General features: G+C 39.9%; 1 protein-coding gene across 1 annotated transcript in view; it reads left to right on the plus strand.

Annotated features, from left to right (window-relative positions):
- Window positions 1-700: 700 nt before the first annotated feature.
- The window catches only part of cdcp2 (CUB domain containing protein 2), a 38,001-nt gene continuing 24,431 nt past the window's right edge, over window positions 701-14,270 (plus strand). The window contains exon 1 of the mRNA XM_074688569.1: window positions 701-1,589. Within this exon, the coding sequence (XP_074544670.1) occupies window positions 701-1,589 (889 nt within the window). The remainder of the gene's footprint in view (window positions 1,590-14,270) is intronic.

Here is a 14,270-nt window from a genome sequence, read left to right on the forward strand (position 1 = left end):
AATATATACCCCATACCGGTACACCCTGGACTGGTCTCCAGTCAATCACAGTGCTTGTCTTCCTTGATTGTCAACAAATCCATCTTCAGTGCAACTAAGTATGATGAAAACTAGCACAGGCTGAATATCTTTCATGCTAACAGGTTGACTGAGCCTGTTTTCACCTCCTATGGTGTCAGTTGTACTGAATGGCCTATGTGGGTGCTGCCCTCTGCTGGTGTTGCGGTCTAATCCAGTTCTTTTTTTTTTCTTCCTTCTGCACTTGTAGAAATGCAGACAAACATTGGGGCCACAGGAACCACGTAGTTCCTGGTAATGTCATACAAGGAGCTAAAAGTTCCTGGACCTTCTTGTCAGGTCATAATCTTACAACTTGTGTTTTTCTCTGTTTGTTGTCACATTTTGTTTACATTTTTTGTAAAGATGTGCATTTGTCGACTTCCGGCGGCGCCATGTTCATGTAAGACACGAAAGTTTGAGCTCTGCTGACTAATCAACCTACCAAACGACATTTGAACAAAACTCGGCAAGAAACATGCCCAGCGACACCCCAAAGATGAAAGCAACAGATAAACTTTCTAAATATCAGTTTAGAAACAAAGAAGGAGAAGAAAAATCATCGGAAACTACTGACGCTAACAAGCATGCTAAATCTGCTACTGCGGGCGCTAGCAAAAGTGCTCAAGCTGCGGCTAAAAACATGGATGAGATGCTGCAAACTATTGCCCAGTCAAACCGAGAAATACAGGAGAACATTTCACAAATAAGTTTGGACGTGAAAGAATTTAAAGGTCAAACCAAAGAATCATTCACAAGACTTGGAACATCCGTAGATGGTCTGAGTGCACAATTAACAAAGTTGGAAAAGCGGATCATTGATGCCGAGGAGCGTATTGCAAACACGGAGGAGACCACCGCGACACACGGCAAAGCCATCGGCTACCTACTACAACGTGAGGCGGAACTTGTGGAACGATGTGAGGACCTTCAAAACAGGGCAAGAAGGGAAAACTTACGCCTGTACCAGGTTCCTGAAGGTAGCGAAGGAAAAGATATGGTGACATTCATTAAAAAACTACTCCCGAGAGTGTTGACGGACCTGTCACTAACAGAAGACAACATCAAGATTGACCGGGCGCATAGAGCGCTTATGCCGAAACCTAAAGAGAATGAGCCCCCTCGCTCCATCGTGATTAAATTCGCGGACTACACAGTGAAGGAACAGATACTGCAGCAAGCTTGGAAACAGCGCACAGTGAAGATGGATGAGAGACAGATCTACTTTGATAATGATTACTCTCCTGAGCTGCAGAGGAAACGTGCTCAGGTCAGATATGTTATTAAACAGCTGAAGGAGAAAAATATTAAAGCGAAGTGCCTGTACCCAGCTCGGCTAAGGATGACAGTGGGCTCCGAAGAAAAAACTTTCCAGACGGTGATGGATGCAGCGCCGGTACTCCGGGACCTGGGGATCCAGGTCCGTGTCGACGAGCGGGATAAAGTGGAGCGAGAGCTGGCCAGACACAGATGGGAGAGACGGGAGGCTAATCGAGGAGGACGGAGAGTCAGCACCTTTACGGAGGAAGACTGCAGGTTTTTTCTTTCTGTGAAATAACTGACCATATTATGCACGAAGAAGGTTTTTCTTTTATATATACTTCTGTGAGAACTATCTGGACAGTTACGTTCCTCGGTGAATGAATATTTGCTATACTGGGTAAGTTAAATGTTCTCGATATCCTCCCAGTATAATGGTGTTTGTGGGGTATAAAGCATATATATATGTAGAAGTGAACAGTTATAGTTTTAAATCTACGTGTCTCTATGTGGGTGGGTGTGTATTTACGCAGGTTTAGCTTATATTTATTTATTTTTTACCTTGTTTCATTATCCTGCCGAGTACAGAATGTAACAATATATTACTAGGTCGTTTGGGGTTGTGATATCAGCAGCAACTGATGAGTGACTTACACTCAGCCATCGTAGGGCAGCAGCAGGTTACAGGGACTGCTGCACAATGTGACATTATCCCGGAGGGCTTCTGCCACCCTCCGCCCGGTTCCACACGGGGACTGGCTACTACTGGAGATAGGCCAGTTGAGGACTTGGAAGCCAGGTTGCTGTGTTCGATTTTTGGTGTTCTTTCTTGTAATATGTTCATAGTTTCTGTTTTTTTCTATGTTATTTCCTTGACGGCTGACAGGACATTTACTACAGGTGAATGTACATCCGATATTTTGAAGGCTAAGGATAAGCATTATGACAGTAAGTATTAAAAGTAGGGTGATATGGATGGTTTGATTGTGGTTAGCTATAATATAAAGGGCCTGGGAAACCCAATTAAGAGGAAGAAAATACTTAACCAACTTAAAGCTATGCACAGCTCAATTGCAATGTTGCAAGAGACACATTTATCTGAGGTAGAGCATCTGAAATTAAGAGGGGGTTGGGTGGAACAAATATACAGTGCATCTTATGAGGGAGGGAGAAAAAGAGGGGTTGCTATTTTATTTGGGAGGGGGGTTTTTTTTAATAGTGAAAAAGTACTGAAAGACAAGGAAGGCAGATATATCATGGTAATAGGTACGATTGGGGAAAATAGGTTTACATTCCTTAACTTGTATGCACCTAATGAAGACTACCCAAACTTCTTTAAAAAAATAGCATCTAAATTGGCTGATGAAGGGGAAGGAATCATAGTGGTTGGAGGGGACTATAACTGCATATTAAATCAGAGCATGGACCGACTACCTGCAGAGAAGGGACCTCTAACAAAGAAATCGGTTGCGCTTCTGGGAATGATGGAGGGTCTGGGCCTGACTGATATATGGAGATATCATCATCCCAGGGACAGAGACTACACCTATAGGTCCCAGGTTCATGGGAGCTACTCCAGACTAGATATGTTTCTCATCTCAAAGGCTGATGTATATAGAGTAACTGAGTGTAAGATAGATCCCATAACTTTATCAGACCATAGTCCAGTAAAGATGAAAATACAGTTAGGCCAAGAAAAACATTTTAAATACTGGAGACTTAATGTCTCAATATTGAATGATCCCCTAATCCAACAGGAATTACGTGAAAAACTGAAAGAATATATGAATATAAATGACAATGGGGAAGTCACTCCATCCATAATGTGGGATGGTGCCAAAGCTGTTATGAGGGGACACATTATCCAAATTACGTCGAGAATAAAAAAACAAAGAGATACCATGAAACTTGCATTGGAGTCAGAAATTGTTATGCTAGAAAAAGAACACAAAATATCAAGAAGGAAGAGTACATTAGAAATACTAAAACAGAAGAGACAAAAATTAGATGATCTACTCACATATAAAGCAGAAGGAATGCTAAGATTTGTGAGAAGAAAATATTATGAAATGGGTAATAAAGCAAGCAGGTTACTGGCCTTTCAACTAAGGAAAGCTCAGTCAAACCGTGTGGTACCAAAAATCAAACACCCCGACACAAATAAAACTACCTCTCAACCAAAAGAAATAGCAGAGGCATTTGCTGCATACTATAAAAAATTATATGAAGGCCAAGAATTATTGGGGAAGAAAGAGAAAATAAGAACTTTTTTGGATTCGATTCATTTGAATAAATTATCGCAGGACGAGGCTGAGATGCTATGTTCCCCCATAACAATACAGGAAATAATAGATAGTATTAGTAAGTTAAAGAACAATAAATCACCAGGTGTTGATGGGTACTCTGGAGAATATTATAAAGTTTTTGTTAACGAATTAGCCCCAATTTTATGTCGGGTATATAACTACGCACTGAATGAAAGGGACCCCCCCAAAACATGGTCAGAGGCCATTATTACGGTTATACACAAAGATGGAAAGGACCCCACTCAATGTATGGGATATCGGCCTATAAGTTTGCTTTGTCAGGATTTAAAAATTTTGACTTCTATCATTGCTAATAGAATACAAAAAATTATTCGGAAATTAGTCAATCCTGATCAAACAGGGTTTATCACTGGCCGGCAGGGCACCAATAATGTTAGACGAGCTTTAAATTTACAATTTATTGCCTCTGACAGAAAGACTCCATCAATGCTTCTCAGTCTAGATGCTGAGAAAGCATTTGACAGGTTGGACTGGACATTTTTGGAACAAACATTGGCCCATATGGGCTTCAAAGAAAATTTTTTAAGATGGATTGGAGTGTTTTATATGAACCCGCAGTCAAGAGTCAGAGTTAATGGCCAATGTTCTGATTTTTTTTCAGTAGGTCGGGGGACGAGGCAAGGGGACGCACTGTCGCCAGCGTTGTTCGCGCTTAGTATTGAACCCCTCGCAGAATTAATCCGAAGCAACCCCAGTATACAAGGAATTAGAGATGAGGGTGGACACCAACATAAAATAGCACTATACGCAGACGACATACTACTATTTATTGAGAACCCCATCCATTCAATACCGGCCCTTCTACTAAATCTCAAGGACTATGGTCTAGTGTCTGGTTATAAAGTCAACCCAAGCAAATCAGAGGCGATGATGATGTCCGGGGAATGGCCTAGTCAACTTGATGATATAGTGTCCTTTCGCAGATCTAAACAGGGTTTCAAATATCTAGGGGTTACACTCACTCCCCAGGTCACACAACTATATAAGGCAAACTATAAAAAAATAATTGAGACGTTTAGGAACGAACTGACTAGATGGGATGCACTGCCATTATCTTTTCTGGGCAGAATAGAGGCTGTTAAAATGAACCTATTACCAAGAATTCTGTTCCTGTTTCAATCGTTACCAGTTGGAATCCCAGCATCAGCCTTTAATATGTTGGACAAACTTATATCTAGATTCATTTGGCAGAATAAGAGACCAAGGGTGAGACTTAAAATACTCACTCTAGGGAAGAACAGGGGTGGACTTAGTCTCCCTAACTTAAAATACTACTTTTGGGCAGCACAGTTAACAGCAGTGGTAGCCTGGATTAACAATGATTTGGAGACCGGATGGGTGAACATAGAGCAGATGTCATTGCCAGGTATACCTCTATCGAACTTAGTGTTTTTGAGTCAGCAATCCCAGAAGAAAGTGGAAATTAAAAATATATGGGTGAAACACACGGTAAAAGTTTGGTCAACTGTCCAAAAAAGAATCAGGGGAATAGCTGCCCTTTCACGGGCTATGCAGATTGCTGGAAATCCGGATTTTCCTCCCTCAACAATGGATACTACTTTTAAAAACTGGGCTGGAAGAGAATTAAAGGTTATTGACCAGTTGTTTCATAACAATCTATTACAGCCGTTCTCTTACCTCCAAGATAAATTCTCTTTACCTCAAAGTGATATGTTTCGATACTTTCAGGTTAGGCATTACATCACAAACCATAAAGACTGGAATATTATCAAAGACTCCCCATCAAACATAGAAACTTACTTCATTACTGTAACTAAACATCATTTGCCAAATAAAAAACATGTCTCCCATATATACAGAAATCTGTTGGCTGATACACTAGACAACACTTTCTATATCAAAACTAACTGGGAATTGGAGTTAAACGTTATAATTACAGATGAAGAATGGGAAACAATATGCTCTAGTTGTCACAAGGGTATCAATAGTAACACATGGAAGGAATTCGACTGGAAGATGAAGATAAGGTTTTTTAAGACACCCATGGTAATTTCTAAATTTGTAAAAAACCCAGCTGTAATATATTGCTGGAGAGAATGTGGAATGGTGGGTGACCACTCACATATATTTTGGGACTGTCCAAGGTTGATTCCTTTCTGGAAAGGGGTAAAGAACGAAATTGATAAGATTCTTGGAACCGATATATTATTTACACCATGTCATTTTCTTTTAGACATGTTTCCTGAAGATGAATACACCAGAGATCAGAGATATTTGTTACATATACTTTTGATGACTGCTAGGAAAATGTTGACAATAAAATGGATGGATTCCAAGCCACCTTCAGTGGCACAATGGAAACAGAAACTAAAGGAGGTATATGGAATGGAAGCTCTAACTGCTCAATTACAATTACAGTCTGACATTTTTGTGAAAAGATGGCGACCTATAGCAAGATATCTGTTTAACTAAAGAGAACTGTGCATTGCGGAACTACCTCCTAAGTAACCATTTGATCATTTTTATCATTATTATTAATATTTTTTTTAATTATTATTCATTTATTCAGTTGGTTTAGCTCTCTTGACCACAATAGGCTGTCCTTTTTTTTCTTTTCTTTTCTTTCCATCTACTTATAAACCTGTTTTTAATGTGCATGTATGTATATATATATATATATGTATATGTATATGTGTGTATGTAGATATGTGTATATGTGTGTGTATGTATGTATGTATATATGTGTGTATGTATGTGTGTATATGTATCTATGTGTGTATGTGTATGTATGTGTATGTATATATGTCATACCTTTCCTGTGAGGCTGTCAAGGAATGTTCTGTATTGTTTTTTCTTTTTGTTTGTTTAAAAAAATTTTGGAAAATAAAAATATAGTTCCAAAAAAAAAAAAGATGTGCATTTGTCAAACTTTTTCGGGTAATTTAAACTATTTTAAGATCTAAACTATGACAGGTTTTGCCTCCTTTTTCTAACTCTTTTTTAACATTGTACCAGCCAGAAAAATGACTCAAAAATGAAAAATCATTAGTCCAACAGAACAGAACTAATCCATAAGAGACCGTGTCACTCTGAAGATCAGAAAAGGTTACAAGAGGTGAGTTTCTGTAAGCTTTTCACACCGTGAACCACTGGGCGGGTTATTGCTCATCCTTTAATCAATAGCAGTTACGTGCTTGCCCTACTGCCCCGGTAAAGCTGCCCGTTGTACTGTACAACACAGACCAGCAGAGTTTAACAGCCAAAGCTTGTCTAACAATTCCTCCCCGGCTATTACTGCAGTCAAGTCGGTCTGTTAAATGTTTACTGTATATGAAAATGAAGATGTTAAACTTCCATCCCCCAACACTGTAAACTAATGACATCATATCTAAGAGCCCGGGGCCTCATCAGGCAGCCATAAAGTTTAATAAAGCACAATGAAATGTGATTTTCACATGCTGCCATTCATTTCCATAAGCCCTGCCTTTACTAGCCTCCCGTGTCGCCTGTGCGTCTCAGCGGGGTTGTAGAAAGTGGGGCTGGTGCAGTAGCAGAACACTTTCACAGCTCCATTTTCATTTAGTATCATTAGAAATTCAATTCCCTGCAAATGAGTTTTTAGAATTTCACAGCAGTCCCTAAAGATGTTCTAACATGACCCACTTTTTGTCTCCAGCAGCACAGGCTCAATGCTACAGTCACATCTACAGTTCATGCAGATACCCAACCTGCTGCAGCTGAGACCTTGTGTTCCTGCTGAAGCGTGGTTTGTTTTCTGGTGGCTTGCTTGGACTGCAAGGGTCACAACAGGGGGAACTGGTCATTTCCTTTTAAAACTCCCACGGTGATGCAGGACCTTGTAGCGGTGGGCTATTTTCAGCTTGTACAAAATGACGTCTGCAACCTGTGTGACTGTGTCAAACATGCCTCCACTGCTGGACATAGAAAGGAACTAACAATGACACTGCTACCCTGGGAAACAGTACATTTCATCCCCGGAGTGCAGGCTATATTTACACCTGTATGTCCTTTAATAAAAGAAAATCTAATCCTGCCAAAGCGGAGGCTCATTCCTCCAGATCAGTGATTTTACCAATGTCAATTCCTGTTTGCTCTTTTAATTGTTGATTTCAGGTACAAAAACATTCTGTTATGTTCTGTAATTTACTCCATCTGTTTAAAAGCTGATGACAAAAACAGCAGCACTGTCAGGGCTCCCTTTCCCAGTTAAGCAGGAAGTGAGTACAGCTGACACTTGTAACTTTAAGCGTGAAATGAACACGCTCACTTTCTGTCTGTGCAAACAAGGCTTAATAAAGGTGATGGGCTATAAATCTGGTGCTCCACCTTTTTCAATTTCCTGCTTCACTGAGCATCTTAGAGAAGCAGGGGGCCACCTATCCCTAGGAAATACCCCTACAATGTGACACCACGTGTGCTGTAATGCCACACATATGAAATGTGTAGAAGTCGCGATTTCACACCTGGGGATTTGTGACAGTGACAGAAAGCAAATCAAATCGCCTTCCGAAAAAGCAGACATGGCCCATCAGCTAAAAAGAAAGTTGACGAGTTGGCCCCTGGAGGATGGATGGTTCTCTGGGACATTAAATGAATGATGATTCCCACAGAAACCGCTCCATTCAGGTCAATGCCACTGTTACCCTTTCAAAGTCCAGGCTTAATGGAGCTAATGAATGCTCCACCATTGAGTTTATGAAGCGTATATCCTTGAAGTGAAGTCTACTGCCCCCAAGTTGATCTTAAACATCATCCTTTGTGAGCCTGCTGACTCTGACAGGTGGTCCTGTGTTGAGGACCAGACGGCCCCTCCCTCCTCCCTTTCAGCGCTGTCAGTCACAGCCACAAAGGTGACACGAGGAGCAGATCTGCCATGGTGGAAAGGGCACCTGCACAGCATGTACTTCTTTTAATAGCCTCTGCTCAGATTAGACAGACAGATAGAGACACGCAAATTTACCCACTTCTGAGTGAGTACACACACGGTCGCATACAGGGCGCTTCTCTGGTCTGCGCACTACATGCACACACACACACACAGGCAGCAGTAATTTATGGGTACAAGGTGCCCTCCTGAGAAAAGAGGACAAATAGTTTGTTCCTGATGAGAAGATGTGATAAAAAGTACCACAGGTGGCCAACTGCCATGTGTCCTGGTCACTTTCTTCCTGGTTACAACATCTTTGACCGTATTCATCTATCAATGTAATAATATCATTATAAGTGCAGAAGTTTTGAAACAGCAACACCTCTGGGATTGTGTTAGAGATGTTTTGTTTTTAGTTAATATACAAACTGATGTCTGAATTGTGTGCAGATTGTATTTGTTATGTCACCTGGGAGATATTTTTACAATAAAATGTGCACAAATGTAATCACAAGCTTGGTTTCATATTCAAAGAAAGCTCCTGGGGCGCTGACTGTGAAGTTGCACACACTACAAATAACGTTTCTTCACATTTAGCTCTAAAACATCACTTTTTATGCAGATTCAGAGAAATATTTGTGAAATTTGTCAAATGTTATGTAAACATGTTGAATGTTTAGTCTAGATGTTCAATGTTATATTTAATTGTTGTATTAATGTTAAGAATAAATGTCTCAATTCTAAATATTTCGCTATGTCTGTGAACATTTAGTTTTTATTCTAAATATTTATCCAAGATTTCTAAATCTTGAGAAAAGATTTATAAATCTTTAGCAAGGATCTAAAATATTTAGCTAATAGGCAAATTCACACTCCCACCCACCAGAAGCTCCAAAGTAAAAGTTCAAGGGAGTGATCCAGCCAAGCGGGATTTTGAGAACGTCAAGCCCCTCTTCTTAAGCTGTATTCAGACCAGAAAAGTCTTTTGGTCCACTTGTTTGGTCCGGACCAAAAGCAGACTTTATTTTTTTCGTACTTTTCATTTTGTACTTTTTGCAGAGGACTATATTCTGTAAACACATCCACTTGTGTGACAATCAGTGCTCTCATTGGACAGCACTGACAAAGGGCGGCACACAGAATACAGAAATGGAGGTAAACGCGTGTTTGTGCTTTTATTAGAGCTGCTAAATCATTTTCAGTTTCAAGAGCAGCTCCTTCAAAGCAGGCTTAACAACACCGTTTCAAATTTAGGAACAGCGAAGATGAATGCGTGCAGCAAGGAGACGCCATTCTCTGCGTGTCCTGACCCACAACATGCTAGCAACAGCGTGGCTAAACAGAAGACGGAGGATCAGGTATGAACCAAAGACGGTTAGGTTACGGTGGCTTTACAGGCCCAAAAGGCACATGTATCCTGTAGTTAGTTCGGATGGACCTTGGATTGTATTCGGACCTGCACCGGAGAACCACGAACCGCACCAGAGTTCGTGGTTCGGAAGCGGACCAAGACCATCTCAAAAAGTGGGCCCGGTTGTTTGGTCCTCACCAGGGTTCGTTTGTGTCTATTCACACCTGCATGAAAAGTCCGCACCAGCGTGGGAAACGAACCCTGGTCCGTTTAAAGTGGACCAAACAGTCCAGGTCTGAATACGCCCTCAGATTTCAGCCTCAAGATCTTCAACAGTGCCATCAGCACTTGGTACATTTATTTTCTAACGGCTGATTTAGCCTACTGTGTTTGATATTCATTAGCTTGCATATTAGCTAAATATTGAGAAATAGGGCCAAGATTTAGAAATCCTGGTTAAATATTTCGAAATCTGAGCCTAAGATTTAGAAATCTTGACTAAATACTCAGAAACCTTAGCAAATATTAAGTAATCTTTGTTTAAGGTTTGTAATCTTAGATAACTATTTTGTCTTAGCTAAATATCTAGAAACATTTAGAAACTGAATGTTTAGAAACGTAACTGAATATTTGAAATCAGGACATTTATTTACAACATTTATTTATAACATTTAACATTTATATTAAACACTCAACATTAATATATAATATTTGACACATATATTTCATACATATTTCTCTAAATCTGGATTAAAAGTGATCTTTTAGAGCTAAACGTGGAGAAATGTTATTGTAGTGTGTGCAATTTTGCAATCAGCCACTTATCTCTTTGTGTTTGTTTAAAATCAACTGGTCTGTCTATTTTTTGTACTTTTTTCCAAAATTGTGACTGTTTTCAACAGTTTTGACACTCTTGAAGTAAACCGTTTCCTCAGGGCAAATAAAAAACCACAACTCTTCAAAATAAACTTTAAAATGTTGGGAGTTTGGTTCAATTTTCTCTACATTTTAAGGTGTAAAGGGTCCACAAAATGATGGATTGGTGAACAAGCTGAACCTTTCACAACCGCGCTCTGAAAATAACAGCGTGCTTTGAGGAAATGTGAAATGGCTGATGTGCTGGAAAGCTCCAGAAGAGAAACTGTGCGAGCCTGCGTCGCAGTACAAAATGGTCTCCCCAGAGTAAAACTACAGACAGCAGCAATCACTTCCTCCTCTTGTTCTTCCTGCCGTCATACTTCAGACCTGCCACTGTTGAAAACACGCTGCGGGCTGTAATGGATGCCTTTTCATCCTCAATTCTTTGCTAATTGAGACAGAATCAGTGGGTAAATAGGTTCATCTGGCCGGGCTGGGCTTTTAACTCCAGTTAATGCACAGAGCTTTCTGTCTGGTGTGTAAGAGTTGGATGATAGACGGCGACTCCAGGGAGAAGTTCTTCTGGAAAGTGAAGTTTCTTCTTCAAAACAATAACTTATAGGTGGCTTCCTGTCATAGCAGCTCTCTCTTCCTTATCTGTTTCTTGTAATTTTTTCATCTCTTTTTCATCATTTTTGCCTTTGGAGTGGATCATTACTTTGCATGGTTTATTTGTTGGTCATGGACACCAAACTGGTTTTGTCTTCAGTGATTATTCACTATTTTTGCTTTTGTGTTTGTCTAGAGATTCTACATGTAACAATGGCTGCTTTGTTTACATGTGAACTCAGCTGTTAGCAGCCTTTAGCATATCAATGCTAACTGGTGCAAGGCCTGATGTTTCCCACAAGGTGAGGGGAAGGAGGTGAGGATGACGTGCTGGTTCTCAGGTGTGAGCTAAGAAGTGACGACACTGACCTGTCCTTCCATCCATCGTTATTGGAAACGCAAGATCTATCTCCAATAAGGTGGACTAGCTAGCTGTGCTAACCCAGCAACAGAGGGAATATCAGAAGGCAGAGTAGCATCATGCTATTCACAGACATGGCTAATGGAGCTAACACTGCACATGAACGCAACATCGAACGAATGTCACCCTCTGTGAGCAGACAGGATCCAGGAGACAGAGACTGAACAGACTGCTGAAGAAGCTCAGTCCTGGACCCTGTGGAGGTGGAGGCTGGCTGAACTGGACAATAATGGACAAGGTGTCAGCATCTATTTTCTTATGGACCTTTTTGCACTTTCTATACACTTTCTTACTTTTGTTTTCTTGATTGCTGCTGTGACTCCTCCTGAATTTCCTATTTTCTATTCTATTCTATTCTATTCTATTCTATTCAAAAATACTCAGAGCCACATATCATAAAACAGCAAAATCTATTGAACCATCTGATTATAGACATGGCAGGATTTTGAGCTTTTCAGCCTGAAGATAAAAATTAAAAACAGTCTGACTGTACTTCATTAAATATGGAGATTACTATTCCAGCTGCTCATATTATTGAAATGTTCCAATAATAAGCCACGAGTGCTGCCCCAGAGAGTCTTTTTTTTTCTATGATGTAGAAAACCACCACAATTAATAAATAATAGATGGTGTCATGTATAAAAGATTATTTGTGCATTATTCAAGACTAATAATAGTTCATTACAGAGGTGTGATGTTTGTTGAGCGCAAATAACAAATTCAGCTGATAAATTCTGATGAATATTTAATAAGAGCTGAGCTTTGTCAATTATTCATGTTTACTGTAATGACATCTTGACATGAAAGCTGGTACAGAGGGAGGAGAGATACAGCATCCTCGATGAAATTCAACCAAAGACATAAAAAACACTTCAGTCTGAGCAGATTTAGCAAAAACACACCCAAAGCAGAGCTGTGATGTCTGAAGAAATATCTGAAGCTTTTTATTAAAGACTAATGTGTGACGACACTTCAGACATTACTGATTGTTCTCATACTGATAAACTACATTGCTTATTTGATGAATTTGATAATTCCAGTTATAAAAATTACTCCTGACTACATTGGCTCTGTGTGGCCTCCTTTTTTTTAATACCAGCTCTGAGCCAGGTGGTACAAGAAATCATGTATCTATTCTCTTATTGTCATCATTAACAAGAAAAACCAAAGAAGAATGGTTCCTATTAGAGAGAACTGTGTTGTTATTGTTTTGTGAAAATCACACAGTTAGACCCCATTTGTTCATAATTTATTCCATTGTTTTCCATTTAAATTGATCCTACCCTGCATCTTTTTATTGCTGAAGAGCTTCTGGAAAATACCACCCTATACACATACACACAAAAGCCATTGACAGTTACTGTTCCCATTACACCTCTACAGCCATGTTGCCCCAGAAAGCTGAAGTGACTTCTTAAGAAGCTCTCATGAGGGAACAGGAATGTAGAAACATTACATCTCTCTTACTCCTTTATTAGTTTTGTTGCACCCACTGCACAGAGACTCAAAGCATGCTTAACTTAGCCGTTGAGTAGCATTATCTGGGTTATGACAAGATCTGTGTTTCATATACTGTATCATATGTACGGCTGCAAAGCCTCCTTTACTTACACATAGATTTGTTTGCAATTTGGTTAGTGTTACTGACTCAACCGACCACTCAAAAAACACAACACAGCAAAAGTTGACAAGAAAGGTCTTAACATTTTGTTGCAACCATAGACTGTATATAGAGTGGACAGCATGGCTCTGCCATTTATCATTGGACGGTTTTGAAGCAAAAATTCCCCCGTCACAGGCGCCACCATCGTAGCAGTTTGGAGCCAGAGTCTGCGCAGTAGAGACAATGAGGGATTCTGGGAGAATCTGAGTGGAGCTGGGTGACAAAAATAATTATTATTTTTTTTCTTTTGAGAGTCTAATCACTTCCTGACACTACCTCCTGACATATTTTACAATCCTCGAAAAAACTACACGCGAACAGCAGCTGTCAATCATCGTTTAACATTACGTAAAGCCTTGCTTTTAACCTTGTATAACTAATGAAAACAAAACTTTTCAGAAAAAAGAGGACTTGGATACAAGACAGCCAAACAATATCTTCAAATCACTTCAACAATCGGATGTCAGAAACATTTCTACCAGGTGTAATAATTTTTTTAAGTTTGACCACTGCCCATCTGGAATGGCTGGAAAGCTGTATTTCTAAACCTATACTGCAGCCAGTCACCAGGGGGAGCAGTTTTTGTGGAGACCTCACTTCGAGCCGAGCAAGCGGACGTCCATTTTTTACAGTCTATGGTTGCAACAAGTTTGGGTATGGTGCAATGATCCTTCTAGAAAAGCTTTACAGAACAGAGCAGAAGTCTGTTCAACCAGGATAAGGAGCACCATGAGCCATAATGTTGAAGATATATTTCTCGATGAGTATGATATTTAACAGTCATGGGCTAGCTTAAATTCTTCCACCACATTTGCATAAAGTGGAATGCATATACTATGCACCTACTAAAGAAGAACACAAAATCCTACACAGTA

This window comes from Halichoeres trimaculatus, unplaced genomic scaffold (genome assembly GCF_033239565.1).
Source record: "Halichoeres trimaculatus isolate MK-OKI-2021-1 unplaced genomic scaffold, fHalTri1.1 fHalTri1_scaffold_15, whole genome shotgun sequence".
NCBI classification, from domain to species: Eukaryota; Metazoa; Chordata; class Actinopteri; order Labriformes; family Labridae; genus Halichoeres; species Halichoeres trimaculatus.